This window comes from Callorhinchus milii, unplaced genomic scaffold, assembly GCF_018977255.1.
Source record: "Callorhinchus milii isolate IMCB2004 unplaced genomic scaffold, IMCB_Cmil_1.0 Scaffold3, whole genome shotgun sequence".
In the NCBI taxonomy this organism is placed as follows: Eukaryota; Metazoa; Chordata; class Chondrichthyes; order Chimaeriformes; family Callorhinchidae; genus Callorhinchus; species Callorhinchus milii.
In genome coordinates, this window is record NW_024704744.1 from 91,438,252 (window position 1) to 91,458,724 (window position 20,473).

The 20,473-nt window shown below is 42.0% G+C and overlaps 1 protein-coding gene across 2 annotated transcripts in view; it reads right to left on the reverse strand.

The window, feature by feature from the left end:
* cnksr3 (cnksr family member 3) overlaps positions 1 to 20,473 on the reverse strand; it is a 67,996-nt gene that overhangs the window by 4,052 nt on the left and 43,471 nt on the right. The window contains exons 5-12 of one of the 2 annotated variants that reach the window (XM_042333049.1): positions 16,811 to 16,852; positions 15,856 to 15,975; positions 12,573 to 12,632; positions 7,616 to 7,684; positions 6,051 to 6,197; positions 4,014 to 4,138; positions 3,260 to 3,465; positions 1,601 to 1,687 (exon numbers count right to left, since the gene is read on the reverse strand). In XM_042333049.1, coding sequence (XP_042188983.1) covers positions 1,601 to 1,687; positions 3,260 to 3,465; positions 4,014 to 4,138; positions 6,051 to 6,197; positions 7,616 to 7,684; positions 12,573 to 12,632; positions 15,856 to 15,975; positions 16,811 to 16,852 — 856 coding nt within the window. Of the gene's footprint in view, positions 1 to 1,600; positions 1,688 to 3,259; positions 3,466 to 4,013; positions 4,139 to 6,041; positions 6,198 to 7,615; positions 7,685 to 12,572; positions 12,633 to 15,855; positions 15,976 to 16,810; positions 16,853 to 20,473 lie in introns of both variants that reach the window. The other variant, XM_042333047.1, reaches the window with a different exon arrangement.

Sequence of the window (20,473 nt, forward strand, 5' to 3'; positions counted from 1 at the left end):
ACATGGCCTGCGATTGAAGAGGGATAAATTCAAAACTGCGAAAATATGACTTCCGTGAGCGAGTAGTAAACCTATGAAACAGGTTCCCTTGGGAGGCGGCGGAAGCAGAAAATGTTGCTTGTTTGAAGAACAAATTAGATAGATTTCTGTTAGATAATAATACCTCGGGATACAGTATAGAGTTTGGGACACCACATGTCAAGCAACTGGTGGAAGGCAAACTCAATGGACCTTGGGCTTCTTTCGCCTAGCAAATTCTTATGTGTTTCAGACAATCTTAAGAACGTTTGCAAAAGCAGAGGTATGTTGGAAGGAATTTCTTCACTCAGATGCTATACAATTCATTACTGCAAATACAATACAAACTTACATTTGAATAGCACCTGGCATGAATGGCAATCGAAACTGAATAGAATCATACAAAATAAAATTGAATTTGGACCCGAGAAGTAAAAATCTATTAAGAGTTAGTGAATAGCTGGAAAGTGGGATTAATAATACTGGGGTGAGAACTCACACCTCCCAGTCTGATTGTCGTGGTCCAAAGCCCACATCAGCACTCTGAATGGCACCTAGTGTCTGCCTGGCTGTCACTCTATTGGAAGCCTGGTCAGCCTTGCCTTATTGAAGACGCCACCTTTCAGGCAAGACATTAAATTAATCTGAACTCAAAGGTTCATAGAAAGTACAGCTCAAACACAGGCCACTCAGCCTATCCCATCTAGCTGATGTTTATACTCTGCACGAGTACCCATTCTACATCCTATCCCTCGTTCTAGCCTTTTCCCCCTTATCCCTCAACTTTATTCACCCTCAACCATTGGTTCAGTCTTTTTTTTGGACTGTTCTCTTCGACCGTGCCATTGGTCACCCTCCTACTACTACCCTCTCTGCCCTCCACCCCTCCAGATCCTAACTCTCTGCTCGGGTCCAAATCCCTGACTGTCCAATCCCTTGGAACGTCCTCACGACATGAAAGGTTGTTGCCCAAATAACTGACTGTGGCAGAGAAGTGTACACTCCCACCATTCTGTGTGGGAACGTGCCTTTCTGCTAAACTCCATATAGTTTAGGCTGTTAAATATTTCCACTTTTAAGTAATGTATCAATATAAAATCCAACTATGTGAATTGAAATACAAACAGACACAAACATCTTCAAGCACCTTTCCTCATATTATAATAGAATTGTGAAACCCTCTGTGCAGAAAGAAATTCCCTGCAAACTAATATCAAATGGACATGTAACTGGTTGGGACTTGCATTGATCACGCAACATGATCCATTTATTTCAGACTCTTAAATATCTAAATGTTTGTTCATTTGGTTTGTTTTAAACTATTTAAAATTACGACCACAAATTTATATCCACTTAAATTTATTGTCGTTTCACTTTACAAGTGAAACTCTACCCTGCCTGCCCTCCACCCCCACCTGATCCCAAACTCCTGCTTGGATCCAGCGCCTTGGGATGTCCTACCGACATGAGAGGGGCTACAAAAATGTAATTTGCAGTTGTCACGAAGACATGATAAGGCACTATATCAAATGCAAGTAGTATTATTGTTACTACTATTATTGTGATTCACTTTTCAATTTACCTTTCCTTCCTTCCACTCGAGGTTTTCGATGAGAATCCATTGCGCCAATCCAATTCCCGACAGGCATCGACAGAGGACGAGGTTTTCCTATTAATAGAAAACCAAATGATAATTTATAGCTATTTTTACACTGCACGTCAGGATAATATTTTACATGACCATTCTCAGTCTTAAAGTCAAAACAGTGTTGAAATACAGTACAAAAACTACATAATGGAAAAAATGCAGGTTGTAAAGAAAGATTTCTTTCAATGACAATGAAAGATTTTATTCATTGAATATTGAACCAAGGAAGATTTGCTATATTTTTATAAGTCACTCGTTAGGCCTCAGCTGGAGTATTATGTCCAATTCTGGGAGGGATGTCAAGGACTTGAAGACGGTGCAGAGGAGATTTACCAGAATGGTACCAGGGATGAGGGACTTTAGTTATGTGGAGGATAGAGAGACTGGGATTGGTCTCCTTGGAGCCAGACATGGTTAAAGGGAGATTTAATAGAGGTGTTCAAAATTATGAGGGGTTTTGATAGAGTAGATAAGGAGAAACTGTTTCCACTGGCGGGTGGGTCGGTAACCAGGGGTCATAGATTTAAGTTAATTGGCAAAAGAACCGGAGAGACGAGGATTTTTATTTAAAAATCACAGTCGTTACGGTCTGGAACTGCCTGAAAGGAATTTGGAAACAGATTCAATAACAACTTTCAAAAGTGAATTGGATAGGCAATTGAAAAGGAAAAATTTGCAACGAAATGGGCAAAGAGCAGAGGAGTGGAGCTAGTTGGGCAGCTCTTCCAAAGAACCGACACAGGCACGGTGGGCCGAAAGGCCTCCTTCTGTGCTGTAGTATTGTATGATTTCCCCTTTCCCTCTCTATTTTAGACACCCTGTACCAACAGTCAGCATTCCTAATTTTTCAGTGAAGCACTCCTGCTGTGCACCTACCCCACTCCAATATCTTGAGGCCTTATAATTTGTCCAATTGTGTTTTCACATTCATTAAAAACTGCATTGAGAATGCATACAAGCCATTTTTTTGGGGGTGGGGAGGGAAGTAGGCATAAATTGAAAATACATAGAGGTAAGCAAAGTTCAGCCAGGGCTAGTTAAAACAAATCATAATAAGAATAGTGTAACAGGGAGCCATAGTTCCTTTCCCTTCATGCCCTTGCACCTTTCTACCTAGTTCCGACCTACTTACCCCTGACTCCACCACCTGCTGCCTTCGTTCAGCTGGCTCTGGCCTCCTGTTTGTCCCTTGTCTCCTCCACTCCACCATCAGTGGCCGTGCTTTCAGCTACTACACTGCAAAACTCTGGAACTCTCTCCCTCAATCCCTCCGCCAGGCCCCTCCCTCCCCACTTTCAAATTCTGCCTAAAGACCTTCCTTTTTGAATGTGTTTATGGTCACCTCCCCCTTCCTTCTCCCCCTGGCTCGGGGGCAGACTCCACCACTGTCAAACACTCTGGGACGCTACCCCACATGAAGAGCGGTATATAAATGCACGTTGTTGTTGCTGTGGTTCCAAATTAGCACTCGAAAACAAGAGACAAGAAGAATGGAAGGATCTTAGTTCAACAATATCCTATCCAGATGGTGAAATTTGGAAAATAAACAATACTTAGCGCAAACAGGTTGAATTACACAGGAAGGTAACAAACCATATAAATATGTCTTGTCCCGCAGTTTTGTCGGTATAAGAATTTCCAATGCATACGGAGGCAAGTGGTCATAATCAGCGATGGTAAATCGGCGTCTCTGGTATTCTTGATCAAGGAAGGAATTTGGTGACTCAGAACCCTTCGGTACAGGCCTTACTGGCCCTTGCTTCCTGACCTCTTCATAATCCAAATCGCCTTTGTCATTCCTAAACATGAGGAAGAAAGAGACCAGAAACTATTTCCTCACTTTTTTTTGGAGGGGTCATTATCCACACAAAATAGTCTGTACAAAATGTGTCATTTGCATTTGATATAACACTTTATCACGCCTTCGAGACGTCTCGATGCACATCATAGAATATACTGTAAACTGAATTGACTGTATAATCTTATAGATTAGTTTCATGTATAAGAGAAGCCACGCAGGCTGTGGTTTCGCTAACACAGAATGGTACCTCCATTTCAATCCCAAAGTTATTTTGTTTTTTAAACTCTTCAGGTGATCAGCAATACTTTTTATGCAAACTATGTAGAGTTAACTTATGTACCCAACCCAGCGGATGGTATAATTGGTAGCAGTTGAACCCAAAAGTAGCAAAAGTTGTAATTCACACGTGCATTCTCACGCAGCTGTTCGAAATTTCCCACAAATATGAAATGTGTACATTCTCATGTGTGAATTAATTTCATGTTCGCGTGCCAGCTTCAACTATGAATGAAACTCTCTGTTCTGCAACTGTGTGAATTTTCATACCGCGGAGTATAGGGTACAGCTGGCGGGGGTGGGATGTACAGATCGTCAATCGCTGGCTTTTCTTTCTTCACAGACATTTCCATCGTGCTGGCTGTAGACGGGGTTATGTTTGGTGGGGAGCTGGTCTGAAGAGGAAAACAAGATACGGGTGGTCAAGTTAACTTCAACCTTATTTGATATTTTCTTAGCTGCAATCCAATTCATCACATATGCAACATGTACAATGTGTTGTAGCAAAACATTTTGTATCATCATTCAGTTTAGGAATTATAATAATACTTGTTTTTGATATAGCGCCTTATCACGTCTTCCAAGACATCCCAAAACTCTTCACAGAGTACACAGTTGGGTCCCTCGAACAGTCGTGGATTGAGTGACCAAATTATTAATATTATTTATTTATTTCATTTTGAAGGAATTATTACCTCCGGAAAAGCAATCCACCAATCGAGTAATAACCGTGTTCCTACTTACTGCTAGGTAAACAGGATAGTATGGAGTAAAGAAACTTTCCTAAGGTTTCACCTTGCCCAGGAATTGAACTCGGGTTCTCTCACTGCAGGATATTTTTGTTGAGGGGAAACAAAAATCACTGAAATAACTCTGCAAGTGTTACAAATATTCCATCTTGCGTATTCTTGGCATGAACCACGAGAATGATTGGAAATTATTCTATTCCAACAATTTCCACATGGCCCGGTTATTGGCCTTACTCCACCATTCAAAGACAACAGCATTTCTGTGAAGGTCAATTAAATATATTAAATAAAATATAGTTTAATCATAAAATATTGCCATGTTCATAATACTGTACAGTATTCACTTTATACAGTCAATCGATTTTACAGTATATTGTGTGAAGTGCTTTGAGATGTCTCGAAGACGTGAAAATGCACTATATTCTCACACTTCAAGGTCCTCACAATCATGTTCAAACTCCTTCACTCCCTGCCACCTCCCTACCTCTCCGACCTCCTGACTCCCCAATCCACCACTCTGTGCCTCCGCTCGACTGGCACTGGCCTCCTGCTCATCATTGTGTCCTCCGCTCCACCATTGGAGGTCGCACTTTCAGCCACTACGCCCAAAACTCTGGAACGCTCTCCCTCAATCCCTCAACCTTGCTCCTTTTCTCTCCTTTTTCAAGTCTCACTTGAAAACCTTCCTTCTCAACCGTGGTTACGGTTACCTGCCGACCCCCGGCTTGGAGTCAGGTTCCACTACTGTTAAGCGCTCTGAGCCGCTAGCCTGCATGGAGGGCGCTATATAAGTGCAACTTGTTGCATATCAAATGCAAGGATTATTATCAGTCGTATTAAAACTGCAGTCAGCTTTTTTTTCAGATTGGTCCAAACTGCAGCTGAACATTCAAATAATTAAGAATTTTAAAATCCAGTCTTTTGGATTAAATACATTTAGGCTATTACAACTTTAAAAATATCTCAAACTCAATTCTTCACCTGTCACAGAATTAGACTTCCTTGATATGGTGTCACACATACAAACAGGAGTATATTACAGAGAGAATATTATATTATATTATATTATATTATATTATCATATAAAATAATAAAATAATATCATACCAAATTGTGGGTGGCAAGAGAATATTTCCGAGAATTGTTTTTTTTATTATTTAAAAAGGCAACCAGCTTTTAATTTAAGAGTCATATCATAACGTGCCTTTCACATCAGGAGGATGTCCCCAGGTGCTGGATAGACAGGGATTTGGGACCAAAGCTGGGGGTTGCGATCGGGAGAGGTGGACTGCAGGGAGGGTAGGAGTAGGAGGGTGACCGAAGGCGCGGTCGAAAGAGGAAGGTATTGAGACGTGCCTTGAAGGAGGCAAAGGAGGGAGTGAGGTAAAGGGACCGTGGGATGGAGCTCCAGATGGTGGGGGCAGAGAGGCTGAAGGCTCGACCACCGTGAGGGACACGGAGCAGGCTGGAGTCTGCTGAGCGGAGGGAGTGGGCAGGTTTATATGGTGATAGCAGGTCATAGAGGGAGGAAGGAGCAAAGCAACTGTACTTTTGTCACCTGTGCAACTGGTGGTTTCCAGCGCATGTTCTTCAGAGGAGCGGGAGTAAAATTGCACGTGTTGGATGGTCTTTTCTTCAGCAGCAGTGCCACACACGTAGGATCCTCTCGCAGTTTTCCAACCAGGTTCTTTAATTGCCAGCCAACCTAATGTGGAGAAAAGAAATTACAATTGAACGTTATCGACTGTTCCCACTCTTAGTTTAGTTTCCTGTAGCATTCAAAGCTCAAATGATCAATTTTAATTCTCCTGTTCAGATGCACTGAACATTATATCACCCATCATTTTGGGCAGAAACCTTTGGCAGTTTGTTGAACCTTCTGCAGTAGAGCTGTCAATAGCATCAAGTGGATCAGTGAAACTAGGAGTGGATGCTTTTAAAAACTTTGGTGGTTTAATTCTGAAATATAATTGGGAAGTATTTAAAGGGTGGCAACTCAAGACTGCAGGCCTTGCCAGCATATAAGAAATGTTTCAATGTAGGTTCTTATAAATAATATAATAATCCTTGCATTTGTTGCAGCGTCTTATCACGTCTTTGAGATGTCGCAAAGCACTTCACACAATATAATGTAGTGAATTAACTGTATATATTGTGGGCGAAACGCGGCAACCAATTGCGCACAAATGTCTCATAAACAGTCGTGGATTGAATGACCAATTTATTATTATTATTCTTTATTTTTTGAAGGGATTATTAACCCCGGGAAAGCGATCCGCCAATTGACTAACAACTGGGTTCCTTTTTATTCCTAGATAAACAGAGACGTGTGGAGTAATCAAACTTGCCCAACATTTCGCCCTGCCCGAACTCAGGTCGCCTCACTTGCAAGGAGACTGCTCTAACCACTAAGCTACAGGACTCCACTCCTTTGTGATGGTGGTGGTGGGAGATCTCCTTAGAGCTGAGCTTTCTTCACAGCTCAGGAATGCCAGTTGGGTTCTAATTACGATTACCATAGCTAGTCTGCCAACTCAGCACAAGCGACGGATCAAAGCTAGATTTTATGCCATTGTTTTTGTGGAGTCAAAAGGAAACCTTTTATCATTCACCAATTTTTTTTCTTTCATTCACATACACAACAGTTTGCTGAGGGATCTTGTCATCTAGTAGATCAGCAGCTGATAAAATGAGGTGTTGATTCAAAAAATGCAAGTTGAAAAAATTCAAAAAAAGGTAGCCAAGGGAATAGATTCAAGATAATTGGCAAAAGAACCATAGGGGAGATGAGAATTTTTTTTTGTTTTGTTTTTAAAACACAGAAAGTTGTTACGGTCTGGAATGCACTGGCTGAAAGGGAGATGGAAACAGATCCTATAACCACTTTCAAAAGGGAATTAGATAGGGACTTGAAAAGGAAAAATCAACAAGTACATGGGAAAAGAGCAGGGGGAGTGGGACTGATTGGGTAGCTATTCAAAGAACCGGCACAGGCAGAATGGGCCGAGTGGCCTATTTCTGTGCTGTAATATTCTATGATTCTATTCTATATCTTGGAATCTGATCAGCTTTATCAGATAGAACTGGCATGGTAAATACATGAGCCGTCTCCTCTGTACTCACCACAGTCTGCCGATTCACCTGGATCACCTCATCTCCGGCATGAATCTTTCGCGATCTATCAGCAGGCGACTGCAAAACACAGAGCGGTGGCAAAACAATGAATGTTTGTTCACTATTGAGATCTAGGTGTATCAGACAATAATAATCCTATATCATCTTTGCATTTGTAGACTTGTCATCAGCGGTAATAATCATTGATTATCAGTATCTTTCAGTCTCTCACATTGTCACAACAGGCTGCTGGATGTAATGAACTAATCGCAGCTATAAAATGGATCTTCATTCACTATTTACATGAAGCTTATCACGTCTTCGAGAAGTCTCAATGCGCTTATACTGTAAAGTGAATTGGAGTTGAGGTACAGATCAGCCATGATCTTATAGAATGGCAGAATAGGCTTGAGGGGCTAAATGGCCTCCTCCATGGGTTTCTAATAGCAATAGTGGCAGATCAGAAATGTGAAGCCTAAACATTTCCTATTTTAGGGATCGGGTGAATTTCAGTTGCTGGAGTTAAAGGACGAGGTTCTGGTTTCTAGATACATTTCATTCACATTGTTCCATCCGCACCCAAACCGACTTCTGTGAAAAACAACTCATCTCGTGGGACTGGTCCCTTAATCACATAGGCTAGTTACCAACATGTACAGACTTGCAATGAGGTGGAGGGAAAAAAAAGCATCAGCTTATACAGGGCCTCCATGAAACTATTCTCTCATTATGCAATATCACGAGGAAAAAAATGTTCATGCGAACAATGCGAAATGCTCGCCCAGAAGCGGAGGTTGAAACTAAGCAGCATTTAAAAAGGAATGGGATGACCACTTCAAGAAAAAAAAACACACACACAAAAGTTTATTAGGAATGACAAGGGGAATGGGAAGATCACAAATAGCACTAACAGGGGAGCTAACACCACCAATGACTTCATTTATATAGACCACTCGCACACGGAAAGGGTCCGAGAGTGCTCAACAGTGATGGAGCCTGACAACAACAGGGGTGAGGGTTAGGGTTAAAAGAGGAAGGTCTTCAGGCATGACCTGAAGATGGGCAAGGAAGGGGCAAGATAGAGGGATACAGGAAGAGTGTTCCAGAGTTTTGGGGCGTAGTGGCTGAAAGAGTGGCCACCAATGGTGGAATGGAGGGCATAGGAGACATGCAGGAAGCCGAAGCCAGTCGAGCGGCATAGACTCAATGATTTGAAGAGCCTTGCGCTGCCTCACTCTCAAACTCCAAAATATGGAAAATGTAGAACATCAGGTAAGATTTGTGCTTGTGGCACGTGCTCTTGTAGACTTGTCATCAGGGGTAATAATCATTAATCAGTATTTTTCAGTCTCTCACATTGTCACAACAGGTTGCTGGATGTAATGAACTAATGGCAGCTGTGACATGGATCTTCATCCACTATTTACACAGAAATGAAGGGATGGAATCCTTTGTAATCAGGAAACTCAGATAAGTAAAAGCATATTCAAATCTTTAATTCCATACAGCAGAGTAAGAAACTCAAACCAGATCAGCAGCTTGCCTTCGTGGCTGCTGATCTTCATTCACAGTGCTTACAAAACATAGTGCTTTGTCAGCAGAAAGTTGCTCTACGTCCCCTGCCTGGCCCACCCCACCAACAGCAGTTGGACCTTCAGCTCAGCCTCTCTGACCCCACCCTCTGGAACTCTATCCCAGTCCTTTCACCTTGCTTCCTCCCTTGCCTCTTTCAAGGCACGTCTCAAGACCCTCCTCTTAGACCGCGCCTTCGATCACCCTCCTACCACCACCCGCCCTGCCCTCCACCCCCACCTGATCCTAACCCCCAGCTCGGGCCCAAATCCCTGACTGTTTTCCTGACATGAAAGGCACTGTGTTAATGTAGCTTGTGGTTGTTGTTGAAACAAACCAGATTTCACAAGTGTGAGAAAATGCAAATCCATTGCTCAGAGCAGCAACCCGTGCCCTGAGGCCTCTGGAGAATGTTCTTTCCTTCACTATGATCTCTGGCAGGACTTACTCACAGGAAGGACTGAGCAGAGGGGAAGGGGAAGAATACAAATGGCACATGTGGATCTGAACCTTCAACAAAAGCAGAAAAAAAATCAGCTGTTCAAGAGAGCGGGAGAGAGAGAAAACAAAAAGAGGAAGAGGGGAAATTTTCAAAAAAAATTAGAAAAGACTGCTTGGGAATGCAATTATAATAATAATCCTTGCATTTGATACAGCGCCTTATCAAATCTTTGAGACGTCTCAAAGCCCTTCATAGAATATACTGTAAAGTGAATTGATTATTTTTGTGGGTGAAACGCGGCAGCCAATAGCATGCAGCAGTGTCTCACAAACATTTGGGAATTCAGTGACTAAATTATTATTTATTATATTTTTTAAAAAAAGGAATTATTACCCCATGTGAAAGCGATTCACCAATCGACTAACAACCGGCATCCTACTTACTGCTATTTGAAAAGAGACATGTGGAGTAAGGAAACTTGCCTTACATTATGCCCTGCCCAGGAATCGAACCCAGGTCCTCTCACTTGTGAAGCGAGCGCTCTAACCACTGAGTTACAGGACTCCATAAATGCTCTACAATAGAGGTGACAGATCCAGAACCAATGAACTCAACAAGCAAAGGGCAGGCAGATACCAGTTTCTAGACTGTTAGTTGCTAGGAGGAACAATGTTTAGAATCATTGGCCTCACCTGGATACAAGCATTACCTGGTGAGAAACCCTACACTACAAAATTTATAATGTTACTTTGAGGCAGATTGATAAAGTTTTATTTCTATCTTCTTTCTTCACCCTCGAAGCATTGTCTATAACTTCAGTGCATCAACAGTTAAACGCCTGTAGGTTAAATAAACCACAGTACTGTATTCTATATTGTTGATGGTACCAATTAATCATGTGCTGGGATTAATTGGTTTTAATTCAAGGATAAATTTAACTTGTGCAGTCCTGTAGCTTAGTGGTTTGAGCACTCACCTCGCAGTGAAAGAACTGGGTTTGAATCCTGGGCAGGGCGAAAAGTTAGACAAAATGGCTTACTCCACACGCCTCTGTTTACCTAGAGCCTTATCACACCTTCGAGACATGTCAACGCGCTTCACAGAGCATTCTGTAAAGTGAATTGACTGTATATTTTGTGGGCGAAACGCGGCAGCTAATTGCGCACAGCAGTGTCCCGCAAACAGTCGTGGATTGAGCGACCAAATTCTTTTCCTTTTTTAAAAAAATCACCCCCGGAAAAGTGATCCACCAATCAACTAACAACCGAGTTCCTACTTACTGCTAGGTAAACAGAGGCGTGTGGAATAATGAAACTTATCCTGCCCGGGAATCAAACCGAGGTTCCCTCGTTTGCTGGGCAAGTGCTCTAACCGCTAAGCTGCAAGACTCCAAAAATTCCAATAAGTCAGAGACATTTTATTTGGTGGAAACATCTGCAGTAAATATGCATGCTAACTGGAAAAGGAAAGGTGCCTTAAGAGTTCTCAGCATATTTAGCAGTTTAGCATCTGGAGAACATCTGGCACGTTATTTAATCTTCTGAGTGACGAAAAAATGTACCATGAAGATATAAAATATAGAAAGTGTTTCAGTAAGCGACATGCAAAACCAAGCATTATCTGTGTGTAGTGTTTTTTTTGGAGGTCAACCGGGTGTCTTACACATGCAGAAAGCAGAGTTTTAGCTTGTAGGGTTAACAGGAGCTGAGTGTGTAATGTATGTGCTGACAAACAGCAATAAATTATTTGGACTGTAACCTTTACATCCACCAAAAACAGTCTAGGCATCATTCTGCTGGATTTTATTATTGGTACCAGTTGTTTTAACTTACTCTATTTTTTGGGAATGGTCAACAGGAAGTGACACTGACCACAACACAATAATCCCCAAGTTGCTCTTCTTTTAGTGTATATAAAAAGTTACCCAGTGTTTCAAAGTGAAATTATTTCAAAATAGATAGATATTTGTTACGTCATGGTATTAAGGTGTATGGGGCAAGGGCAGGTATTGAGAGTTGAGGTACAGATCAGCCATGATCTTATAGAATGGCGGAACAGGCTCGAGGGGTTGAATACTCTACTCCTGTTTCTCTCTCAACATATCTGGGCTTCTGTATGCATGTGGAAGTGCTGGCTAGTAATCTCAATTTTTTTATAGCATTGCTTGGAAATTTATGGATACCTTCCCCCACCCCAATTCCCCAATGCCACCAACTACCATAACTTTGTCAACAACACAAATGGATCTTTCATGTTCATCTGAAGAACAGGCAGCCTTCAGATGAACACGGCAGTGTCCCACAAACAGTCGTGAATTGAGGGACCAAATTTTCTTTATTTTATTTGGAAGGGATTATTAACCCCAGAAAAGCGATCTGTCAATCGACTAACAACTGGGTTCCAACTTACTGCTAGGTAAACAGAGGTGAGCGGAGTAAGGAACTTGCCCAATGTTTCGCCTTGTCGGAAATCGAACCTGGGTCCACTCGCTTACGAGACGAGTGCTCTAACCACTAAGCTACAGGACACAATGAGCTGAATTGCCCATTTGTGAGCCTATCAAAGTAGAGCCAACGCTATAAAAATGGGTGGCAATCAATTAGTAAATAATAATGATCCTTACATTGAATATATGTTGTCAAGACATCTTAAAGTGCTTCACGTGATATATTATGAAGTGCAGTGACTTGTGGGTGAAATGTACATGAGATACAGAAGTAAACTAATTCAGGCATTGCAACAAAAAATTTGATTCAATTCAAACATACAAAATTAGGCAAGAATACCTTACATCAAATATTAACAATAACTGTTGGCAAAGTGGCTGATATCATGAGACCGGCTTAGTTTTTAAGGATTCGATATTACAACAACAAAATTACATTTGTATAGCGCCTTTAGAGCTAAAGTCAATGCTCTAGAGTTGGAACAAAATGGTACTTCATTACTTACATTTTCTGTCGTCCCGGTTACAATGTGTAATCCATCGTATGTTGATTTAATATACATTCCCTAGAAAGAGAAAATCGATTTTACTTGAAAGGAAAAAAACATGGAGGAAGTTCCTGCTGTTAATCCCTTGTTTCTCTCAACTCGTTGATAATTATTAGGTCAGGGTATCGAGGGCTACGGGGCAAGGGCGGGTAATTGGAATTGAGGTATAGATCAGCCATGATCTTATAAAATGCCGGAACAGGCTCGAGGGGCTGAATGGCCTCCTCCTGTTTCTATGTTTCTAATTCTGAAGCCTTTAAATCAGGTAAACTTATTGCCCCAATTGAGATCGGAGGAGTCTTTTACTACCCTCTTTTCACTCACTCAAGAATCTGGAGGGGGCTAATCCACTGTAGAACAATGTTTTTGTCAGCAACCGTTGGAGGCATCAGTACCCACAACGGGAGTGTGGAAGCCAAAAACAGACCAGCTCTGCCTTCCCAAATTCTGCTTCAACCTGACCTACTTCTGCAGAGTTGTTCTTAGAGACTAGGCACAATATACTTTCTGTTTAAGTAAAAAGGCCCTATTTGCACAATGTGGATTCCTTATCATCAACAAATTACATTTACACAAGGCCTTTCACATCGGGAGGACGTCCCAAGGTACTGGACGATCACGGATTTGGACCAGAGCAGAGGGTTGGGATCAGGAGGGGTGGAATTCAGGGAGGGTAGGAGTAGGAGGATGGCTGAAGCCATGGTCGAAGAGGAGGTTCTTGAGATGTGCCTTGAAGGAGGCAAGGGAGGGGGCGAGGTGAAGGGATTGTGGGATGGAGTTCCAGAGAGTTGGAGCAGAGAGGCTGAAGTCCCGACCGCTGACGGTGGGGTGGCCCGGACAGGGGACATGGAGCAGGCCAGAGTCTGCTTAGCGGAAGGAGTGGACAGGTTGATATGGCATTAGTAGGTCACAGAAGTAGGACCTTGGGAAGTCCTCCCAACGTGAAAAGAGCTATAAAAATGTAATCTTGTTATTGTAGGAAGGAGCACGGCCGTGGAGGGCTTTACCAGGAATCTTGCTAGAAATCATTGCCTTTTAGACACCAGTATTGACACTGTTGCTAGTTTCAGTCAATGCTCTCTCTGTATGTTCTCCCCCCGCGCCTCCATTCCTGGAACAGTACAGTGCCTAGAATAGCAAGTTTTCCAGGCACCAAAATTCAGCCCACAAAAGTACCACATGGTAAAAGGGCAGATTCCACCATGCTCGGAGCTTTTGGCATGATTTCCAAAGTGCCTCATGCAGTCTTGAGTAATGTAGATTATAAACTTATGCTGTATTAAGTGCGGCACAATATTAAAATTGCGATTACTCAGCCATGACTGGCTGCATACCATAATTGACATTTCCCTGATCATAAAGCATAGTGCTGTAGATTTGATCATCATCTCTGCCTTCCTTTATCCGTTTAACTTCAGTTCTGTTCATAACTTGACTTTACCCCATTCCAGGAATGACAAACGTGAAATTTGAAAGGGCCAACTGTTTTCTAACGCACCGTAAAAGCAAAACCCCATTCTACTGAAAACAATACTTTTAATATTTGTTCCATCAATCAATTAGTAGTGAAGCACTTAAACAGCCTCTTTTAAAAACTGAAATAGGTACAGAATATAAACACAGCAATTTTGCATTAATTTTGGGATTGAGGATCTTGACCTCTGTCCTCTGGGGGATGGGGAGCCAGTGGAGCCGGACGAGGGTGGGGGTGATGGCGTCACGGAGCCTGGTGCGCGAGAGGACACAAGCTGCAGAGTTCTGGATGATCTGCAGCATGTGGAGGAAAGAGTTGGGAAGGCTGACAAGCAGCGAGTTGGCGCAGTTGAGCCTAGATATGATGTCTGAGGAGTGCTATTGGGATGTGGATCCAGGCATTTACATCCTCCCAAAATCCAAACAGTGCAGAGAAAGCCAGTGGTCACACTTCAAATTGGGTTGTCTTGCCTTGCAAATGCCAGCTGTCTGTGTTTTTCTATTCGATACTCCTTTAAGAGTAAATTGATAATTAACAAAAAGGACAATAAGAAGAAGGGCAGGAAGCACTAAAGGACACTGGGAGTGGGACAAAGTGGGTGGTTGTAGAGTGGTGGATTACTAAGAGTTTGGATTGACAAATAGAAAAGCTACTAACACACCCTTGATTTGGATCGAGTAATATTACAGTTTCCATGGCCTTGCTCCTTCCTACCTCTGTGACCTGCTAACCCCATATCGACCTGTCCATTTCCTGTGCTCAGCAGACTCCCATCTGGTCTGCCCCACCTTCAGCAGTCGGGCCTTCAGCCTCTCTACCCCCATCTTTTGGAACTCCATCCCACAGTCCCTTCATGTCTCCCTCCTTTGCCTCCTTCAAGGCATGTCTCAAGATCCTCCTCGTCGACCGTGCCTTTGTCACTCCCCCTACCCTCCCTGCCCTCCACCCCTCCTGATCCCAACACTCTAGCTCGGGTCTAAATTCCTGACTGTCCAGTGCCTTGGTTTATCCTCCTGATGTGAAAGGCACCGTACAGATGTAATTTGTTGTTGTTGCACACTAAAACATGGGCTGCTTTTGGATCATCAGACCATTGACCTGATTTATAGGGTTTATGGATTACTTGATGGATCCCAACTATTAGGTTATAATAAACCTTGTTTGATATAGTGCCTTTCGTGAAGTCCTGTAGCTCAGTGGTTAGAGCACTCGCTTTGCAAGCGAGAGACCTGAGTTCAATTCCAGGCAGGACGAAACCTTGGGCAAGTTTCCTTACTCCACACAGAGCCTAATAATAATCCCGCCAAAAAACAAAACAATGATAAATTGGTCATTTTCAATCTACGACTGTTTGTGGGACATTGCTGTGCGCAATTGGCTGCCGCGTTCGCCCACAAATATACAGTCAATTCACTTTACAGTGTGTTCTGTGAAGCGCTTTGGGATGTCCTCCCGTTGTGAAAAGCACTATATCAAATGCAAGGATTATTATTATTTATTATTTTCACGTCAGGAGGATGTCTCAAAGAATTGAGTGGAAGGACTGATTTTGTGGGTGAACGCGGGCTAAAACAGTTATTGAAAGTGGGCACAAACTGTTACATCTTTTGAGATACAACACAGATACATTGCCAGACAATTTTACAGCTAGTTTCAGACCTCGATGTGTTACGTATACCACAAGTGAGATTCAATACTAGTGTTGATTGGCAATGAAGGTAGGATTTATAAAAACTAGCTATCGAAAATGTTAAAACTGCAGCTTACCAGTCCTTCATTTGGTCTGATGTTGGTTAAATGAACCTCTTCCAGACATGCACTTTGACTCAACAAAGGGTCAGACGCTGATCTGATCGTCTGATCGCAAATGCCATTAAGAACTTTGCACTGAAAAAAATAAGTCAAAGAGGAATCTAGACATATCCACAATATCACAGTTATACACTTCATACTTTTGAGTCTCCACAAAAACAATCCTGCCTCATATGGAATTCAAAATTTTAAATAGATATTTCTTATAATAACTAATCCTTACATTTGAAATAGCGCCTTATCAGACGTCTCAAAGCGCTTCACAGAATATACTGTAAAGTGCATATTTTGTGGGCAAAACGCAGCAGCCAATTGTGCACAGCAGTGTCCCACAAACAGTCGTGGATTGAGTGATCAAATTATTTATTAATTTAAATTAAAAAAAACATTTTTAAAGTTATTATTACCCCGAAGAAGCAATCTGACAATTGACTAACAACCGGGTTTCTACATACTGCTAGGTAAACAGAGGAAAAACATTTGAAGCTACATATTGATGTTGTTGCTAATACCAGCAACCAGCAATAATGTTGTTTGCAATAGAGCAGGGCTTTCTGGGATCAATATATAAACTGATGCTGGCAGCAATAGATTTAAGATAAACATCACTGGTTTTATAATAAAAGTTGATGTGTAAACAAACCATGAGGCAGATAAGGTATTTAAATAAGTCTAATAAGTCTCAACCGAAATGCAAATTATCTTCTCCTGGTCGAAAGGTAACATATTAGGTTGCAGAAGAGGTGGACGGCAGGATACTGAGCATTCATGTCTTGCCCACCAACTCCACAAGCTCTGTTATTGGCCTTACATGGAGGGAAATTGATTCTGTAACAGTTGGACAATGAGTTTATAATTCATATTTCCCATCATATTCAAAGTACAAAAATAGTCAAATTGGGGCACTTACGACATTGAAAACACTCGCTTCCATTTCAAACACAGTGCAGTCCTAGGGAAAAGCAAGGTCAAAAGAAACGAGTGAGGTGACATTACAGATTATACAACAGGCATGCACTGTAAACAACAACAAAATTACATTTGTAAAGCACCTTTCACGTTGGGATAGGCAGTTACGGACCCGAGCTGGGGGTAGGGTGGAGGGCGGGGGGAAGCAGGGCGATTGAAAGCACATCGATGAGGAGGATCTTGAGACGGGTCTTGAAGGAGGCAAGGGAGGGGGCGAGGCGGAGGGACTGCGGGATGGAGTTCCAGAGAGTGGGGGCAGAGTGGCGGAAGGCCCGTACGCCAATGGTGGGTCGAGCGAGGAGGGGGACGTGGAGCAGGCCAGAGCCCGCTGAGCAGAGGGACTGAACAGGATGGTAGGGGTAGGAGGTCGCAGAGGTGGGGGGGGGGGGGGGGGGAGCAAGACCATGAAGGGCTTTGAAGTGAGGACCAGGATCTTTAACTGTATCCTCTGTGTAAACTGTGACACTCAAGATTTAATGTCAGTATCCAGTTACTTACATTATAAAATGAATTTCGTAATTACGACACCATCCCTAAAAGTTTTTTTTCAATATAAATACAAGAGGAACAAATGAGATAGATTTCTGCTAGAAAATAATATCTCAGGAGACAATCTCTAGTTTGGGTCATCACATGTCAAGCGACTGCCAGGATGGTGGAAGACGAGCTAGATGGACCTTGGTTTTCTTTCACTGGGGAAATTCTTACATAGAAACCTCTCTGCACATTGGTTGTTTGCCTGCAAGTCGGTCATTTCAGATGAGGGCAACGTTTTGAAAAAAATATTGTAACCATTTTGATGGCATGCTGTTTTATCGCAACCTCTGATGCATCCTAGTAAATATAGAATAGTTTTGCTCGGAAGGTAAATCCACTTAGTGGCAGTTTCTGCCCGGTTTGAAGAACTGTATAGTATGATATTTCTTATTCCCAAAGCAATCATTAAAAATTAGCATTAGATTTTTCTGGAGTTAACATATTCCTAAATGTTGTACAAATGCATTGACACTTAAAGGCACCTTTATTATCACCGTATTGGAGACTTTGAAAAACACGAGATATTTAGGAGTCTTTGGATTTGATACAGTGCCTTGTAATAGTAGCAACTTAAAGAAATTCACAGGATTTGTAACATTTAAAATGTAGCGACTCCGTATTTTGTACGTTAAAGTGATAACCATCGAGTACACAGCCGCGTCCCACAAACAGCATAAAATGACTTCTATCTGGTTAGGACCCTGAGAAAAAACTCCATCAGTTTTCCAATGGAGCCATAGAGTTTTTAATTGAGGCGATTGTTTAAGAACTCAACAGTACAATTCGAAAAGGGAAGGATTTGCTTTCTTGGCCAACAATCTGCTGTATTTAAAAAAACGATTCAACTTAACGGCTGTTTGTGGAACACTGCTGTGTAAATTGGCTGCCACATTCACCTACAGACAGTCACTACACTTTACTGTACAATCTGTATAGCACTTTTGACATGCTAAAGTAAAATATTAAACACAAGGATTACTGCCGTTTTATTATTATTTGCTAGATTCAAATGCAGTTCGCTCTTCTGTAAGCCAAGTTGAAAAGAGCACAAGAAATCTGAAGTGTGTTCTAGCAATTGCTGCTGCAATACACTCCAAAGGAAAGGGTTTTGTGTAATTACCCCAGTTCCCTTAGCAAGCATGCAGCAAACAAAATCCCTTACAAAGCAGAATCTTTATCCACTTGGGAGGCATAGAGATTGATTGCTAAGCAACAGATGTCTCGGCAAAATGTATTGTCGTAGGATCTTATGTTCCAATGTTATTTACACCGGGTAACACGAGTTTGATCATCAAGCCTTTGAACCATGAAAAAGTAGAGCTACCCCAACTGGACTGGATAAGGTAAAACTGGACAAAGTCAAGCTCATCCACTGGGTCCCATTTGTCATCTCAGTCCCTGGCGGACCTTCACTTGGGAGGGTGAGGAGGAAAAGAATGTAAATCTTCAATCATTTGCCCAAGCAACAACAATAGGTTTTCAGATAATAATGGCTTTCAACCATCCACCCTTTGTTTTCTTAGACAAAGTGGCTTCTCAATAACTGGAACTGCGTTAGCACTGCACATTCCCATCGGGGGGGGATTTTGGCACCTGGGTTTATGTAAATAAGGTTTTGAATAGTGTTTGCCTTGTTTATCCAGCAGCACCTCTCCCACGCCCGGCGGTTATAAAACAAATGAAATACAAATTGCAAAAAAGTTAGCGATGGCAGTTTTGCCGACAGGACAGTTAGTATTCAGCAGTTAACTGTTTTGGGTTACAGCAGTATTTTGGTTTGCAAACAAAAGCAAGTTTGAGTTTTATCTACGAAATGAAACTCTGCAATTCTGCTTCACAAGAAAACCCTATTGGACTTTAGGATTTGAAGTCGGAAAACTCTATGCAGTTATTCGCTCACAAAACACAATCAATTCACTTGGAGTCCTGTAGCTCAATGCTTAGAGCACTTGACTCGCAAGCGAGAGGACCTGGATTCGATTCCAGGACAGAGCGAAATGTTGCGCGAGTTTCCTTACTCCACACGCCTCTGTTTACCTACCAAGTAGGAGCGAGGTTGCTAGTCGATTTGTGCATCGCTTTTCCGGGGATAATAATCCTTCAAAAAAAATAATAATTTGGTCATTCAATCCAAGCCTGTTTGTGGGACACTGCTGTGCGTAATTGGCTGCCGCGTTTCGCCCACAAGTATACCGTCAATTCACTTTACAATGTATTCTGTGAGGTGCTTTGAGACGTCAAGAAGACATGATAAGGGACTATATCAAATGCAAGGATTATTTTTATTATTATGATTATTAGTGAAAAGCACCAGGTTTCCAAGTTTCAAATGGATGCTATGAACCCTAAAGTTTATGGATGACCTGGGATTATTCAGTGTTTAGAAATAACAATTTCCAGCAGAATAATCAGGATTAGACCTGGTTTCAAAACAGTCAAATTCCAATATTTTGGAATGCAGAGCAAGGAGAGGAATATATAATTTAAAACATCCGTCAAATAGAACTAATTGAAGTAGCTTGCCAATATTTAAAAATGTTTCATAGAAGACCTGCAGAATATTGTCATACATTAAAATTTGTGGAGTCCTGTAGTTTAGTGGTTATAGCACTTGCCTCGCAAGCGAGAGCACCTGGGTTCAATTCCTGGCAGGGTGAAACCTCAGGCAAGTAAGGAAACGTGCCCAACATTTCGCCCTACCCGGCAATTGAACCCAGGTCATCTCACTTGTGAGGCGACTTCTCTAAACTCTGAATCCTTCTAAACCCTCTCTACTCTTCTACAGGCACCCTCCCCCTTCAGGTCAGCGGGACAAATTTAAATTGGGATTTGCAGACACCAATTAACATTAGTTTTTCTGAATGAGAACCAATACTGGCGCAATGTTGCCAGCAAAAAGGGCTAAAGGGTTAAAAAAGCATTCAGCGGAAATTTCACCCCTTATTTACTGCGCTGCCACAGACTTCAAACAGCTCCTCGATTTTGACACAGTGCCCAAATCTCGCAGCCCCAGTAGTTTTGCTGTTTACAGTTCCAGATAACTAATAAATCTAACACACACAAAATC